The following is a 17,943-nucleotide window of genomic DNA, read 5'->3' as shown; positions in this document are numbered from 1 at the left end:
GTAGGAGATTGATCAGCTATAGTGATAATAGGCAACCTTGTTCCTAATTCAAATTAGTTCAAATCAATTAAAACTTGCTTCGGATTTTGTTTGTCTAGTTAATCTGGCTAACACCATTCTGTCCATAGCGCCAGTAATTCTATTTTCTATCAGTTTTCTATTTTCTAAGGATTCTCTCCTATTTGGCTCAGTTAAAAAAGTCAATTAATTGCGTGAAAAATATGAGAAAAGTAAAATTGTATTATCAGTAAATAAAATCAAGTCGCCTCAAATAATAAGTGAATATATAAATACATGCTAAATACATTCATTTTAACTGAAACAGCAAAGCAAAATACTCACGAATTTCATGGATCAACCTTCTTTTGGAAAACAGAGAGACTGGCTGTTTCATGACAACATATCGCGTGACACAATGCATCTCTTCAAGCATCTACACAGAAAAATATGTACAATAGTCTTCATTCACTCTATTATTATTAAACATTTTTATACAGGGACTGAAATCTACGATCTTAATTTGAAAAAAATAAAAAAAATCATGGAATAATGGAATTTGTCAGTTATGTGGACAATGTCATAATAGAAAGCTATGTAGCTTATAAGAATAAAAATAAATGAAACTGAAAACAGATCGTGGAATTTTCAAAGAACAAAATCAGTTTTCTAGATAATTTTAATTATCTAGGAGAATAAAGCATATATTATTATTATTTTGTTTGTAGTTAGGCGATCATACAAATTCTTATCTGAATTCTTTTTAGAGCTAATAACAAGTAGAAAACCCGTGAAGTTATCAAAAATGAGTTTTAACGTGACTTTTAATGGCTTTCTATAGGAGTTCTTGAAAAAAATATTATGGGGGATGACTGAATCGGTTATTCAGTCGGTACTTTTTTTTTTCTTTTTCATTTCTGAAAACAATTGATAATATTTGTAAAATAGGAAGTGCCCTTTCAATCACTGTATGTTTCTAAATATAATGTGAAACGCTCGAGGATTTCTTGGGAGGTAGGCGAAACGGTGGCTTTAATTCAGATGCGAGTTTAAGTTTTTACAGGTATATTGACCTCATGGTAAACAACAGTACGACTGAACTGCATTTTTAGGTTCACAGTTTCATTTGGGAGGATACCTTGGGTTAATATAAAGGATCAACGTGATATTGCCATCCTTTTCCAGAAGTTTTAGGTCTTTTTTAGAAGGATTCTTTTCAAGTTAAAACTTTAAAAAAAAATTGTGTTAGATGTACTGTTCAGAAACCGATTAGAGCAAGATAAAAAAAAATCAAGAGTTCAGAAGGAGAATTCATAGTACGTCATATGTTACGTCATAGTACGTCATAGTCGTACTATGTTGTTTTAATATTAGCTGTGAGAAGTCAGATCGATTAAGAGCCGAAGCCTTTTTGTTTTGCAATTGAGATCGCTTGGTGACTTTTATTTTAATTATCATTATCTTTTATTTATTTTTCAGTTAATTATCATATATTTTAATTAATTTAACATTTTTATTTTAATGTATCAACCATTTACTGAGGTAATGTCTATTTTTTTTCTACGTTTCAGTATGCAGAATAAGATTAAGTTCATGTTATGATGAGCCTAGTTGCATTACCTTTCTTTTCTGAAAACAATTGATAATATTTGTAAAATAGGAAGTGCCCTTTCAATCACTGTATGTTTTTAAATATAATGTACAGTTAAACATTATACAGAGTTTGTAGTAGTAGTTTGTTGTAGTTAATCAGTCAGTGGATCAACTCAGCTAATAAGCTTTTGAAATAACTTAGTTAAATAAAACTTTAAAATACTTGTCTATATGTTGTCTTTGTTATTTACTTACTGCTCTATACCTAAAAAAAAAACGATACAATTCCGAATGTTCTCAATCTTGTGGACAATGTTGCATTAGCAGAATGTCAACTTCTAGCTGGCTCTTTTGACGTCAAATCCCAAACCTTTGGCAAGAAGAAGAATGGAAAACAAGTGCTAACACAACAATAGCTAATGTATCTAAGATAGCAATAGCTAAGATAGTTTAGAAAGGAAAAAGATGATGGAGGATTTACACTAGGGAATGTTAAAGAATTTTGGAGTAGAATGAGAATGGAAAGAGCTAATATTTCAAGTCGAACTCCTTCACCGGAGTCGTGGCCTGGTTATTTTGAGAATTTAGAAGGAGACTGTGAAAGGCTAGAAGAGGATAGTCAGTCGTCATGTTCAGGTGAAAGTATTTTCCCGCTGTAGGAGAATGATTATGAATTAGTAGGGGAAGTGACAAGAGAGGAGGTTAGAGAAGTAGCTAGTAAGATGAAAGGAGGTTCAGCACCAGGTTTGGATGGGATACCAGCCTGGGTGGTTAAGAAATTTGTGTCGGTGTTTTTGTCGATATTAGTTATAGCATTTAATAGTATTGTATCTACAGGTAAGTGGCCAGGATTATGGAAGACTTCAGTTGTTATACCGCTTTTTAAGAAGGGGGACCCTAGGTGAAATGATAACTATAGGCCCATAGCTCTAGCACCAGTTTTTAGTAAAGTGATAGAAAAAATTTTAGATAGGAGGCTAGATAGGTGGTTAGATAAAAATAGGATTATAAATGAAGAGCAAGGAGGATTTAGGAATGATTATAGTACAGCAGATAGGGCAGTTGCGCTTAGAGCTTTAGTCGATAAGTAGGGAACAGGGAATAGCCGTCTATATGCAGCTTTTTTAGAGCCAAGAAAAGCTTTTGATAATGTTGAGATGGGGACTTTGGTAGATATTCTGAGAAGTATAGGTTTACTTAGTATTTTTGTGAGGTTAGTTCCTAGCATGTATTGCGGAACGAAGGTGGTAGTAAAGGTAAAAGATCAGGGTTTTTCTAGAGCATATATAAACCGTAAAGGGGTAAAACAAGGTAGTGCTCTTTCCCTCCGTTTGTTTTCTATTTTTATAAATGATTTAGTTCAGTTTTTGGAAAGAAGGCGGGCTCCGACAGTGGGTCTTGGTTCAAAATTATTTTCAGTTTTGCTTTTCGCTGAAGATTGCGTACTTGTAGCTAAGTCTGCACATGAATTACAGATTTTGTTAGATCTTGTTGCAGATTACTTAGATCTGAAGAAGCTCCAACTTAATATTAAGAAGACAGAAATAGTTATTTTTGGTAAAAGAAAGGATGAAGAATGTAATGGTAAGTTTATGTTTAATGGAGACGAAATAAAGATAGTTGAAAATTCAAAATATTTAGGTTTTGTATTTCAAAATAATGGTAGTTGGTGTCCCCACATTAAAGAGTCAGTAAAAAGGGGGAAAGCGGCTATATCGACGGTTTTTAGGAATGGTACAGTTATGGATATTAAAAGTCTAGCAATGCATAAGAGAATATTTTTAACGAAGATTATGCCAGTTATTCATTACGCTGGGGAATTATGGGGGATGGAAGTGGTAGAACAGCTGGAGACCCTTCAGGTAACTTATTACAAAAGGCTTTTCGGCCTCCATAGGACTACGCATACCCAGTTTTTGAAAGGGGAGCTGGGGCTTTTTTCGCTCCGTAAACATAGGCTGGTTCAGGTAGTTAGATTTTGGATGAAGGTAGTGCAGGTACCACGAGGTAAACTTATTAGAGAGGCCTATGAAGAGCTACTTGCTTCAGGGCGTAAGAGTTCGTGGCCGTTTAGGGTTAAATCCTTATTAGACAGATTAGGAGTGTCATATATATGGAATGATGGTAGAGGTACCGCCATTAGTCAGATTGATATAATAGGAATAGTTAAATAAAGATTAGAAGATCAGGAGATACAGACATGGGGGAATGAAATTGAGAGATCCGAAACATTAAGCGTTTATAAGGATGTTAAAAAGGTGTTTGGCCATGAGATTTACTTTAAATTTAATTTGCCAAATAAGTATTTGTCATATTGGTTGCAGCTGCAGGCCAACTGTTTGCCTTTAAAATGGAGGAGTAAAGTATTTGAGAGAGGTAAGGGGTTCCCGGCGTCTAGGTACATGTGTACGTCAATGTCACGTCAATTTTGACGTGACAACTCGTCAAAATTGAAAATGATAGCGATGATGACATGAATAAGGTCATCAATGCATGCCATACCTTTGTTAAAAAAAAACAACAAAGGCTCGGCGATATTTATTTATAATGACGAAAGATAAGACGAGGTAAAACGAACCAAACAAACTGAAAATGATAGGGATGGTGATTGGGTTTTGAAAGGTCATCAATGCCTACCATACCTTTGAAAATCAAAAATATGAACAAGATAAATCATTGGAAGAAAAAAAAATTTTCCCACCACCTGAACAATATTGTCTGCGTTTAGAAGACAAGCGACAGTAATAATCTATGCATAGAAGCCTGCCGCGTGCCGGGGCCCGGCGGCTAAGCCTCCAGGCTCCCGTATGTATATATATATATATATATATATATATATATATATATATATATATATGTATATATGTATATATATATATATATATATATATATATATATATATATATATATATATATATATATATATATATATATATATATATATATATATATATATATACATCACAGCGCCAGAACTGGACGTGGTCAGCGGAGTAATTAGCGGTGGAGTTTTCTCAACTGTTCCTACCACACGTACCACAATCCAGCGCTAAAAACTCGTCATTGCGCACACGCGAAGGAGGAGCCAAGGAGAAATGCGCAACATTTGATGTGCTCGGAAACTATTCAATAGCGAAGATAGGAACGCACAATACTGTATTGTAAGTGAATGTTGATATATACATCAGACTTTAAATAAAGCCTCATGCTACGATTCTTTTTTTCCTTTTCCTTTTTGAAAAAATATGATCCAAAACTATATTATAATATTTGTAAGATAGGTACCTTTCGATCACTCTGTACGTCATTAAAAATAACGTGAACCCCTGAAAATTTCTTGGGAGGTAGTCCAAAGAGAAGCTTCAACTCAGATGCAAATTTTTACCGGCATATCGACGTCATGCGCATTAGTGCTACACAAAGTTTGTTTTTGTATTAGCAGTCTAGTCTTACCTCAATCAAATCGTATGTAATGATGTTGGCCAAAGAGGGTAGAAAATTCTCAGCAATTTCAGTCATAGTTGTTGCAGGTCTATCAATAATGTGACTCAAAATTGAAAGAAGCATAAATGACAATCCTGACCGGTTTAGTGATCCATCAACGCGAATCCATGGACGAAGAATTACGAAAAATTTGTCACTGAAAAAAAAAGAAGAAAAGCGAACGCGTTACAAATGAAATCTGCATGAAATATTCAAAATAGATACTTCTATCCTTAAACATAAAGACGAAAGGGGAATAGCTTACCCCCTCAATGAATGTCCGAGAGCTCTTTCACCCAGGAAAATTTAAAAAAAAAATAAACTGAAATGTGAAGAGTTCTTACATTTGGACCCCAAAGTGTTATTTTTCAAACATTATGCGATCTTCTCCCTTCAAAGACATCGCCTGAAAAATCCCTTGAATTCCCCACTAAATCCGGAATCAGGATTAGAGCCTTTAAATTTAATAGCTCAGCCGTCGAAAACAAGAACATATTCCCTAAAAAAAAAAAAAAAAAAAAAAAAAAAAAAAAAAAAAAAAAAAAATGGAGGCTTAGTTTAAAAAAAAACAAAACATTTTCTTCAAATGAATGACATCACATTCAAATTGGGCTTCCTGGGGATTCTTCAGCTATTATTGCTACTCTTCTACCCTACACTAAATTTATCGAAGCTAGGATGTCATCTGTCCTTATGAGCACCAGCCTGGACATTAAGGTCCCTAATAAAATACTATGTCTCTGCCCGGAATCTTGTCTATTTTTTCCATTAACTGTATGTAGAATTGATACGAGTCACTATAGTCTCCGTCGGTTCTACAGGGGCATATACCCACTAACTGATACTTGCAGCTTTTTGTCATACAGCAGACAACTAGAATTATAGTTAAAATATCTTAGCAACCAAAGCAAGACTTAAAGGTTTCTTATTACAAGCTCAACTCCCTGCCCGTCCCTGTCCTTTAAACCGGAATAAATGAATTCTATGTCGCCTAATTTCATTTTTCCTAACGCCGGGAGATGCGTTACTGAAACTTCCAACAGGCCTAGATCCAAACGTCTGAATTTTTTTTCAGTCAGAATTCAATACAATAGCTGTTTTTCAAAGTCGTAACGTTTCATGAGTCAATTTTCATATAGTTTAAATCATTGACATTGTTATGGCCTCAAGAGAAGCAATGGATCCCACAGGCGTAGATCCGCGAGTAATAGCTTCTTCTCAAGTCTTCATAAAGCGCTTCAGCTGGCTTAGAATCGGACAGCAAGAAGTCTCTGGGACCTCTAGTTGAATGGAGGCTTTGCGCAAGCTTGGACCCATCTTGGTCACTACCTTAGCGGTTTTCTGAACTTAGCGCTACTCTCCTACAATGAGGAGGCAACCCATTATAAATAACATAGCTAGGAAGAGGCTATTTAACACAAACACGTCCAAAAAAGAAGTGAAACCCAGAAAAAGCAACCATTAATCAAAATAAAGTACAAAGCTGCGTCATTTACTAGGCTATAACTTCCACGAGAGGCGACAATCGTCAAGATCACCCAGCAGCACTGCTTGTTGTCACAGTTCCTGTCAAGAAAACTCGTGTAAGGTCCATCCCGACACTACTACGAGGCACAAAAGCAGAATTTTTCCCCTTTGGGGATAGGGACGGAGGAAGGAGGTTATGACAGAGTGGAGACCCCGAACCATCTCATAACACCGGAACAGTAAAGTTCTTTTGTGGGAAGACCTGCTAGAAAGAAGTCGGCTTAGAAGCTTTGAAACCAATTGGATCCCCTGCATCTTAAACAATAGATCATTTTGTAGTCAGAGGTATAGGGTGTGTTCTAGAATTTGATTATCAGCAATCACAATTGATTATTTGTTATCATTTTCGTTATAAAATATATTTGAATAATTTTGTTATAATAATAAATAAATTATTTCATTATTAATAAAAATAAATTATTAATAAAAAATTATTAGTCAAAATTTTGTAAAACGTACCACTTTTGGAAAAACATTTTTCATATTTATAAGATTTTATTACGATGTCTACTTATTCGACCCTTTCAGACCTAAAGAACCTACAATAACACCTTTCTATTGATAAGTATGTCTATGAAGCTAGTAACCCTGAACTGTATCAGGACTGTAAAACTGAAAATAATACTAATTTACTTAAATAATTTATTAGACTACACATCCCTTGCTATTTATCACAGTTCATATAATCATCCAGTATGATCTTTCCCTATCTCACCCATTATAAAAACCCGGACCAAGGTGCGAGTGCTCCAGAGAACGTTTTTGCAGATAGAAACATAGGCGACATCAGATCTTTTCACGGGTAGACAAATCAGACTGTGATCTAATCAGAAACAAGAGGAAACCTGCTATTACGAATAATGCACTTTGTTGGAAACAATCAGAAACAGACTAACCCGCTAATGCAGAAAGACGTGGGAGAAGCTTTTTGTTCGCACCGAGAACGAAGACCAGAAATGATCTGCGATAAGCTTACTGGATAATTATATGAACTGTGCTATTTATAAATAAACAGGTAAAAATTTTATCCATTATTTATCAATCTTCACAGACACTGCCATCCCGGGCTCCGGGGCGGCTGAGACCGAGTCTAAGCCCCATATTGCCAAGCAGAGACGAATCAAGTGTGCCACCCCGGCTTTTATTTATATATCTATGCATTCCCATTGTATTTACACATTTTATGATAACAAAGTCGGAGTTTTGAGGTATTATTCTTTGAATCTGGGAGTACAGCAAATTGTTTTTAGGTGTTTGTATTACAAACTAATACTAAAGAGAGGGAAACCAAGCGTGGGACCTAAATTCAAAAATTGAAAGGGAGACTGGTGTCATATCTTCAAAATCTCAGGGGGTTGGCGCTGAACCTCCTAAAACTCCAAGAGTAAGAGCTAGAGTCCTGAAACTCTAGGAGTCGAAGGAAGCATGAATAACTTCGTCACATCTTCAAAAGTCAAAGAAGTTGACATTTAATTTCTTATTCCATGTATTAAATTAATGGAACGGAGGTGTTCGAATGTCTCACAAAGCGTCTCACCAATGGAGGTGTTTGAGCCCCCAGTAGCACCACTTGAAGCCCCATTCATTTTGCCTTTAAAAACTAAATGACCAGAAAAAAAAAGAATTATTAAAATAGCTGAAAGAATGTCTATACAACAACATGCAGCAGGGTTACCACCCCTAGTGATTTATCGTTATTTCTAGTGATTTTTTATGTTGCCAAAACAAAAAAAAATCACTAAATCAGCACACAAATAACTAGATTATTGAAGAAAATCACTAAAAAAACAGTAAAATCTAGTGATTTTTTTTTTACCGGGCGGTAACCCTGTTCTGTAGGTTAACACAGTTAACCTCTAAGACGAACGTAAGCACGCTGCTCCCTTTGATTTACATGAAACACCCAAACTAGAGTACATTAAATACAGCTTTGTTCAGCGCTGCATACCAACCAGAAACATAAACAGGAATTTATTTGAAGGGGGAAGGGATTATAAAAATAAATAATTTTGTATGTTATTCTAAATAAAAAATGCCAAGAAATTCATTAAAATTTAGGATTTCGATGGGGGCATGGTCCCAAGGCCCCTGCTCCGTACGTTCCTACTGAGACGTTTCCCCGGATTGGCTGATTCCTTTAAGAAAAAAATCAACAAATATATAAAACACCTGCAAAATCTGTTCAAAAAACACCTGAACGTACTGTGATGGCATAGATTTCTGTTTTTGCTCTGGATCCACGGCCTCCTTCGACAACCTCTTCCTTTTAGATGGAGGCTCGCTAATATCAGACACTTGGTTGCCTTTCTCTGGATTCAATGAAGGAAGTTTCTCTCTATCCAGACGTTTCAGATGATAAGTGAGAACTAAACAAGAAAACAAAATTTATTTTTGGTTTATGCATACTTTAAGGATATGGTACCTTAAAGGATCACCCTATCTCATCATGTTGAATGACCTCATAGTCGTAGGTTACAACCATAAATGACGGTATAGTACAACCAGCCGATGACGTCAGTACCAATTCAAGTAATGATTGTCAGTGGAATAGCTTTTTTATTATGTAAACTGTGTTTGTGAAACGGCATATAAATCCGGTCTATCAATGGAAAATGCCTAATATGCCTGTAATACCATTTTTTTTCTATACAATGTCAATAGAAATTTAAGGGGAAACAACAAAATTTTTTTTCTTAAAAGAGACTACGATATATATAAAAGATGAATAAACTGATAAGGTCATTCAAGCATAAAAGACCGCATATGCAAAAATCGTAATTGAACCGTAAGACTAAGCCAGACACAATACGAACGCCCAATAGTTTTATATCTACTTATTCGTTTCATTTACTTTTGCTGACTTTAGTAGCTCCTTGTTAGGTCTAACTATGTAGGCTACTTTTGGCATCCTCACTAAAAAACATTGGCTAGGCCAATATTTGCTGAAACTGGTAAAGGCCACATTAAGAAAAGTATAGATCTCATATGAGCTGATTGGAATCAAACGTCAAAATCTCCATTTCAAAACCACAATAGGAAATTGCCAAACTTCTGACTCTCCACTAGTCTGTGACTGAAGACATGGCGATTTTTAACTTCTTTCCTTTTTAGGGCATCACTGATTATTATTAGAAAACATACACTTATTGCCATACGAAGAGATTGTAGCTTTTGATGGCAAACCAATTTGCATATTAACAAATGCTACTAAGTTCTTGTCACGCACAAAAAAGCAATGACGCAGGAAAAGGACAACTTTTACGTCAGGGCCACCCCACATTTTTATTTTTAGTCAAAACATGTGTCGTTTTGTTTCTTTAACTGTTATTTTTTTTAAATACAGAAAACAAAATAAATTTCAACTATTTTCACTTTGTTAACTTTAGTAAATCAAAAATTACTAAGACCTTAAGGAGTAAATATCATAATGTATATTAAATTTACGATCCACTTCCATTTTTTTTTCAGTGAAGTGAAAATTATGTTCTTGTCTTGAGAAGGCATGGGATCATCAGTCATACACATGTTAATTCCTGCTCGTTTTGAGTTTGACCTCTTAATTTAATGTAATTTCTGTTCATTTTGGGTTTAATTTATTTATTGATGATGATTTGTGGTAGTTTTACGTTTGGAAGTTTATCTGACTTAATTTCTGCTCATTTTTGGTTTAATGGAGCTCTACTTTTCTTTGAAAAAAACTTATTTTGTAGAAAAAGTTTTGTAAAAATTAATTCCTAGAAATAACTAGTGACACACTGACTGGAAAGACAACTATTCTCCAACTAACCGCTAATTATCACTTCTGAGACAATATTTTCTTCAATATATAACTAAATTCACAATGCAAGTCAAAGAAAATGACAGAGAAAACGTTCTACATAGTCCTCACTACTACAGCCTCTCCTATAATGGCACACTTTTTACATTTAACACTTATTACAAATTAGACCACTATTAAACCTGCAAAATAATTTAGAACCTATTCGGATGAAACCGCCTTAAACCGCGCCATTTATCCGCAATTGGCTCGCGTTATTTTCACTGAGGCAGCCGTAAAATCAACTTTAGCCACAGTCTGAATGCTACCCCCTGGGATGAGATCGTATCTTATACTTGAGTATTTATCCTTGTTGAAATGTCAATTGTTCATTCAATCTGCAGTTTAACAGGGATAAACAGAAAAAAATTCTTTATTTTATTATGCTTTTTTTTCGCATGTAGAAAATGATCCGAGTAGCGCAAGTATCGATCTCTTAATTCTCTACCTCCGGCCAGGAGTGCTATTCAAAGTTGGGGGCGAATCCTCTGACAATTCCCGTGCTTTCCTCCAAATTTCCCCAGATACCTATTTGGAGCTTCGCCGACTCGGGTTGAGCTTACTGAGTCACACTACTGACCCCTGTTCCATGTCAACGAATCAGCAAGACCGCGACACAAATCTCTTCCCTTACTGACACATAATTCCAGTTTCAGCACGCAAACCACTTGGCTAGTACGGATCGCATTTCCCCTTTCAAATACCACTGCTATAAAAATAAACAGTTTATCGACATAGGCCGGTCACGTACTAAAGGTTTAAGACAGGGAGGAGAGGGGGGGGGGGGGGCGAAAACCCGGGATTACCAGAAATGCCGACATTCTATGATTTTTCAACGTTGTTCGTATCGCTGTCTTGGGGTTTTGACAAGCTCCCTCCGATTTAATTTCCTGTGAACGTACAATTTCACTGCTAAAAATGAAAGGTTATGAATAGTTATTAAATTTCTGCAAAATTTTGTATCTATGAAAGGGCTAGAACTAATAACAAGAATTATATAGGAATGAAAAAAACAAAAAAAGAATATTAATAAAAGCTAAAAAAGGAAAAAAGATTTTTTCCTTCCAACTCTGAATTAACTATAATTTTTTCAGAAAGTAAAACACGAGGCGATAATCGTACATTTTACAAGTATTCAAGGACCAATTTTTATGTCACGACCATCCTATATTTTCATCTTTAGCAGTCTTAAAAAATTCAATTTTTCTGGGAAAGAAAACAACATTTCCAATTTTAAGTGTATTCAGGGGTAAAAGCGTTTGTTTTAAATATTTTTGATTTACTATTTTCAATAATTCATAATCCTTGTAATAAATTTCGAACCTTCACGCTTACACAATTTTACGCATAACTTATAAATAATCAAGGGCTTTTCAAGACCTTTAACCATGCAAGACAACTGATTGTTGTTTCAAAGGCTTCAGTTAGAGACCACGGACGAACATTCCAGAATCAATAATTTGGGCTATAAAGTTCTGATCTTCAACCCGAGTCTGAAATTTCAGTAGGAGTGTTCTACAACAAAATGCAGTATGTGAGGTGGGGGGGGGGTAATTTACAACCTAGGTGTCTCAATGTCATCTAAGGGAAAAGTACCAAAAAAGAACTAAAGTGTTCATTTTTAGCAACACTGACGCTCGGCATACTGGTATTTTTTTCTCAATTTGTTTTGCTATTAAATCTAATTCCATTCTAGGAATATACCTTCTTTTCACCACTTTCATCAAACCTTTTGGCTCCTCAAATTTCACAAAAAAAATTGCTTCAATGTAAAAAAAAACTGAGAAAAAATATATATTACAAATGCTACTATGATTAGACCATTCTGATGAAAAACATACATTTTTTTTTCCAACTAACCAATAACTGATATTAATTAATCTTCAACATTGTTTCTACATAAAAAACATAAATTTTAGTTATTTGACCTGATCAATAAAAAGTTATATAAAACCGTTCAAAACTATTTCTTGCCTATATACTTTCAAACTTGAAAAATTGGTATCAGTCTATTAATTTACTAATCAAAAAAACTTTTTGTACAAAATAAGTTTTTCAAAAAAAAAGTAAAGAACTCCATTAAACCAAAACTGAAATAAAATAGAATCAAATAATCTACCAACCACGAAAGTACCACAAATCAGTATCAATAAATAAATAAAACCCAAAACAAACAGAAACTAAAATAAGTCAAGCTCAAAACGAGTAGAAAGTAATCTGAGTAGGGATCTAAGTCCTAAGCTTAATAGACGCTAGAATATAATTTGTACTTCACTGAAAAAAATTCAACTTATTTAAAAGAAAACATGTACATTGTCAGTTTAATATGCATAATGCTGATATTTATTCCTTAAAATCGTAATTAATTTTTGATTTCTTAAAGTTACAAAAGTGAAAACATTTAAAAGAATTTTTTTAAAAAGAAACTTTCTATAAAAACCACATATGCCCCCAGAACATCACTTACAACCCTTGCCCTGTGGGTTGTGGGGGGGGGGGGGGTCAACCTCAAAGACCTAATTTCCAGAAAGGGCTCTAGCCCTTTCAATTTCCAATCGAATGAGCCCTTTTTGAAGTTTATACGACAACTCCTTTTATAAACACTTCATATGCCCCCAAGGCATAATTTAAAACTCTTGCCCTAAGGGCTGTGGGGGGTTGTCATCCATAAAGACCTAATTTCTAGAACTTTCAGCTACGTTTAAAAAAATGGCTATCACAAAATCTTGATTGTATGTATTTAAGGAAATGGTGGGAGTGAGAGGGGGTTAGTTGCCCTCCAATTACTTTCGACTATAAAAAAGGGCACTAGCCATTTGAATTTCCAATCGAATAAGGCCTTTTTGAAGTTTCTACGACAAAGCTTTCCATGAAAACCTTATATGTCCCCAGGGCATAACTTCTAACCCTTGCCCTGAAGACTGTGGGGGGTCATCCTTGAAGACCCAATTGCTAAAACTTTCAACTACGTTGAACAAAATGGCTATCTCAAAATTTTGATTGGATGTGTTTGCGGAAAAGGTGGGCATGAGAGGGGGTTAGTTACCCTCCAATCGCTTTCGACTATCAAACAGAGCACTAGCCCTTTGGATTTCCAATCAAATGAGCTCTTTTTGAAGTTTCTATGGCATAGCTTTCAATGTAAACCTTATATGCCCCCAGGGAATAATCGATAACCCTTGCCCTGACGATTACGGGGGGATTTTCCTAATCAAAGATATAACTTCCAGAACTTTCAACTACATTGAACAAAATGGCTATCTCAAAAGTTTATTGTATATGTTTGAGGAAATGTTGGGCGTGAAAGCGGGGTTAGTTGTCCTCCAGCCACTTTCAACAATTAAAAACGGCACTTGCCCTTATAATGTCCAATCGAATGAGCCCATTTTGAAGTTTCTACGACACTGCTTTCTATAAAAACCTTATATGCCCCCAGGGCATAACTTACAACCCTTGCCCTGAGGGCTTTGAGGGGGGGGGGTTGTTATCCTCAAAGACCTAATTTCCAGAACTTTCAATTATGTTGAACAAAATTGCTATCTCAAAAGTTTTGACTGGATGTGTTTGGAGAATAGGTGGATGTGAGAGGGGGGTTAGCTGCCCTGTAATCCCTTTCGACTATTAAAAAGGGCACTAGCCCTTTGAATTTCCAATCGAATAAGCTCTTTTTGAAGTTTCTACGATAACACTTTCTATAAAAATCTTATATGCCCCCAGGGCAAACTTACAACCCCTGCCCTGAGGGTTGTGGAGGAGTGTCCTCCTCAAAAACATAATTTCTATCTGGAAATCAACTACGCTGAACAAAATAGCTATCTCAAAATTTTGATTGGATGTGTTCGGGGAAAAGGTGGACGTGGAAGGGGTGTTAGTTGCCTTCCAATCACTTTCGACTATTAAAAAGGGCAGAAGTCACTCCAATTTCCGATCGAATGAGCCCTTTTTGAAGTTTCTGTGTCATTACCGTCAATTCAATTTGAAAAATTAATATTATTGCATGGAGAAAAGGAATAACATAGAGGTTTCTCAACTTTGCCAATTAGCGTTAGGAGCGAATTAGCGGCAATTAAAGGCGGCGAGAGCTTTCAGAGTAATCCGGCGATTATTAGAATCTTTTCAATAAACAGCACGGTCATGTGAAAATTCACATATGCACAAGATTATAGCACATATAGCACAAGATTCGTTTTTTCAAGCATTACAATGCAATTATTGTTTTAAATACAGGAAAAATTAAAGCACTAATATAACTCAAGTACTTTTCTAAAAACTAATTTCAACGATTATTTTATTATACATTTTCCTGCACAAGAAGTAGGAGTTATTTGGCTTAACAGTGTTTCTATATTGTCCGAGTCAGCCTATCACCAAGGGCGTATCTAAGATTTTTACTCATAGGGATGGACTATTTTTTAGGGAAAAGTTACAAAAAAAACTTTCAAAAACGCATCAAAAACTTGTTTATATGTATTTCTGCTGCGTTTTTACGAATCAGACAAAAATTTCGGTGGGGTTCAAACTATGGATCTCCCCTAGGATACAGTCTTGCCTAACAAACTGGTTTCCAAATGGTCCATAGCACGGTTTATTCATTTTCTGATTGGTAGACTATTTTTGCTAATAAATCACAGACCATTTTACAGACCTACGTTAGGTATCATATTGTACGTTAGGTATATGGTTAATAAATTAAAATTTAGGATCTGAGCCTGGACAATAAAGTACATCCAGATAGAAAAGAGCAGCTTATCGCCTTTCCCTATTTTCGGGCCACCCAACCCCCCCTGGGGAGGAGTGTCTAATTTCATATTTTCTGTGGTTGCAGATACGTTGTAAATAAACGAACTCGAACATCATTGGCACATTCCTCCTTCAACACAGAAGGTCTTGTTTAAAACATCCCGTTTCTTAGAACTAACTTACCACTAATGTACAATCTCTGACTGGATCTGTGGACTTGATTGATGGTTGTAAAGAGTACTGTTTATGACCTTGAGACAGGGAGTTAAATCATACGGAGTCAGAGCTTATTATGAACCACGGTAAATAGTTGTTAAAATCATGACGGTTGCGGATATTACAAGTTATATTTAGGAGGACGTGCACTTAGCGCTAGAGAAATACGCGAAGGCGTCGAAGTCGATTGAAATGGCAAAAACTCTGATTAATTCAAGAGCTTTTATATCCAAAGCTACTACAACTACTAAAAAAGAAGATACCATTGAAATGATACAGATGAAGCGGCTTCTTAGCAAGTGCTTGACTAAGGTAGGTCAAGCGGATCAGATGTGTTAGATCAGAACATCTAACAAAAGAAGCTATTGGAACTGAGACAGAGGCTATTGGAATTGAGAAAGATTAAGCAGGTTCTTAGCAAATGCATATATTATCTCACCTGAGTGAAGGTGGGGAAGGGGAAATATTCTTATCATCAGAACATCTAACAAAAGAGGCTATTGAAAATGAGACAGAGGCTTTTGGAATTGCCTATGTGGTAGTACCGTTATTTGTGTTGAGCGTGATCGTGTTGATTAAATAAAATTTAACCAGAAAACTATTATGGGTGAAAACTACGTAGGTGTTACACGACTTTTTAAAGACTTAGCCTCGAAAAAGGATACATTCGTAGGCGAAAAAGTTGTACTACTGTCATCATTCGTCGGATCAAAACGCTACTTTGCTGAACATTTTGAAGACGCCTTGGCTATTGTTTGTCACCTTGGACCCCCAGATTCCTTTATAACTGTGACTTGCAGTCCTGATTGGCCTGAATTTAAAGAAACAGCAAGTATTAAACTTGACGATAACTCTACTATAGAACAGTCTCCTCAATATCGTCCCGATCTCATTACTCGAATTGCTAAACTGAAATTTGCCGATATAATCAGTGATATTGATAAGGATCAGATATTTGGAAAAGTGGCAGCATACGTGTACACGACTGAATTTCAAAAACGTGGACTACCACTGAAGCATTTGCTATTGATCATGAGTCCTCAGGATCGAATCTATACTCCAGTTGAAATCGATAATCTTATTTCAGCTAAAATTCCAAATTCCAGCGATCCACTATTAAGAGAATTAGTTTTAAAGTGGATGATTCATAATCCATGTGGGAATTTAAATCCAAATGCGGGTTGTATGATTAATAAATATGAAAAATTACAGTGCCGCTTCGGTTTTCCGCAAACCGAATTCCAGTGCCACAGAAAAAATTCGGTTTTCCGCAAAAAATTCCAGTGCCGCAGTACGATTTAGTCACATCTCTAGCGGATGCTGAAAAACCAAAGTATCGACGTCGTTATGATCCCAAATTAGACGAAATGAATAGAGAAGAATTTTCACATGACCTTGCTGTTTATCGAAAAGATTCTGATAATCGCCGAATCACACGAGATAATCGTCATCTTACCACATTTAATCCTCATATGCTTAAAAAGCACCAATATCACATAAATGTCGAATATGTAGGAAATATAGGCCCGGTAAAGTATCTATATAAATACATCTACAAGGGACATGATTGTGCTTCAATCAAGATTGTAGGAAATTAGCGGTTCATGGTTTACAATGAAGCAGGCACCTATGTGGAAGGACGCTGCATTGCACCAACTGAAGCATGCTGGCGACTATTTAGTTACGATATCCAAAAAAGAGCCACGTCGTTAAACGTTAAAATGTTCATTTGCCAGGACGTTATATAATGCAAAATATCAGCCAAGTCCAGGAAGATTTGGTAGATGTTGGACAATAAGGTTTAATATTGGAAACGTATTTTTGACACTATAAGGCGCTACAATAAACGAAAAAGAAGGAATTTCCCTATTACTGCGAAATGCCCGAAAACTATCGATGGAATGGCATTAAAAGTACATGGGAACAACGAATCCCTCGATTACGTGTCATTGGACGAATTCAAAGCATAAATTTTGCAGCTTTTCCCGATTGCTTATATTTACGAGTATTTTTTGTCGTGTGAAGACAATAACAAGTTTTGGAGATCTTAAAAAAATATCAAACGCTTCTCATACCAAACAAGATAAAGCAAAACAGGTTCTCAGCCCTTCAGTCGATAACAAACAGTAATTCGACGCTCGATAGAGATTAACACTGTTAAAACTACTTTCTTTAATAGGAATACTCTTCACACAGATTCTTGTTTTTAGTAATCCCGTAGATCCAAAAGCTCTTTGGGAAAGATTCAAAAATCAACTAGCAGAGGATTTCATTTTGCCTGCAAGACCAAATAATTTATCTAAAGATCTAGCAGTAAAGCGTGCTTTTCGTATTATTGCATCGAAGTTAAATACGATGAAAATAGAACGTCAAAATTTTAGTCGTTGAGTGGAACGATACGGCATGGGCAACATTGAGACTTATGAAAATGACCAAAGCTTGGAATTTCCAAATTCTAGTGAGTCAGCGGTTACTGGAGACAGTATGTATCACCTTCTACAAGGAAAACAGCTTGACATTGTTGACAATATTTTACTGGCTGTCAATGATCCTAATTAAATGGAGAAAA

The 17,943-nt window shown here is 35.6% G+C and overlaps 1 protein-coding gene across 1 annotated transcript in view; it reads right to left on the bottom strand.

Annotated features, from left to right (window-relative positions):
- LOC148947182 (general transcription factor 3C polypeptide 1-like) overlaps positions 1-17,943 on the bottom strand; it is a 193,899-nt gene that overhangs the window by 5,645 nt on the left and 170,311 nt on the right. The window contains exons 23-25 of the mRNA XM_089096918.1: positions 8,805-8,967; positions 5,045-5,231; positions 343-433 (exon numbers count right to left, since the gene is read on the bottom strand). Coding sequence (XP_088953044.1) covers positions 343-433; positions 5,045-5,231; positions 8,805-8,967 — 441 coding nt within the window. The remainder of the gene's footprint in view (positions 1-342; positions 434-5,044; positions 5,232-8,804; positions 8,968-17,943) is intronic.

This window comes from Artemia sp. Qi Xiang Cuo, chromosome 11 (assembly GCF_049724085.1).
Source record: "Artemia sp. Qi Xiang Cuo chromosome 11, ASM4972408v1, whole genome shotgun sequence".
NCBI classification, from domain to species: Eukaryota; Metazoa; Arthropoda; class Branchiopoda; order Anostraca; family Artemiidae; genus Artemia; species Artemia sp. Qi Xiang Cuo.
The sequence above is the reverse complement of the archived record's forward strand: the minus strand, read 5'-3'. Positions and strand labels throughout refer to the sequence as shown.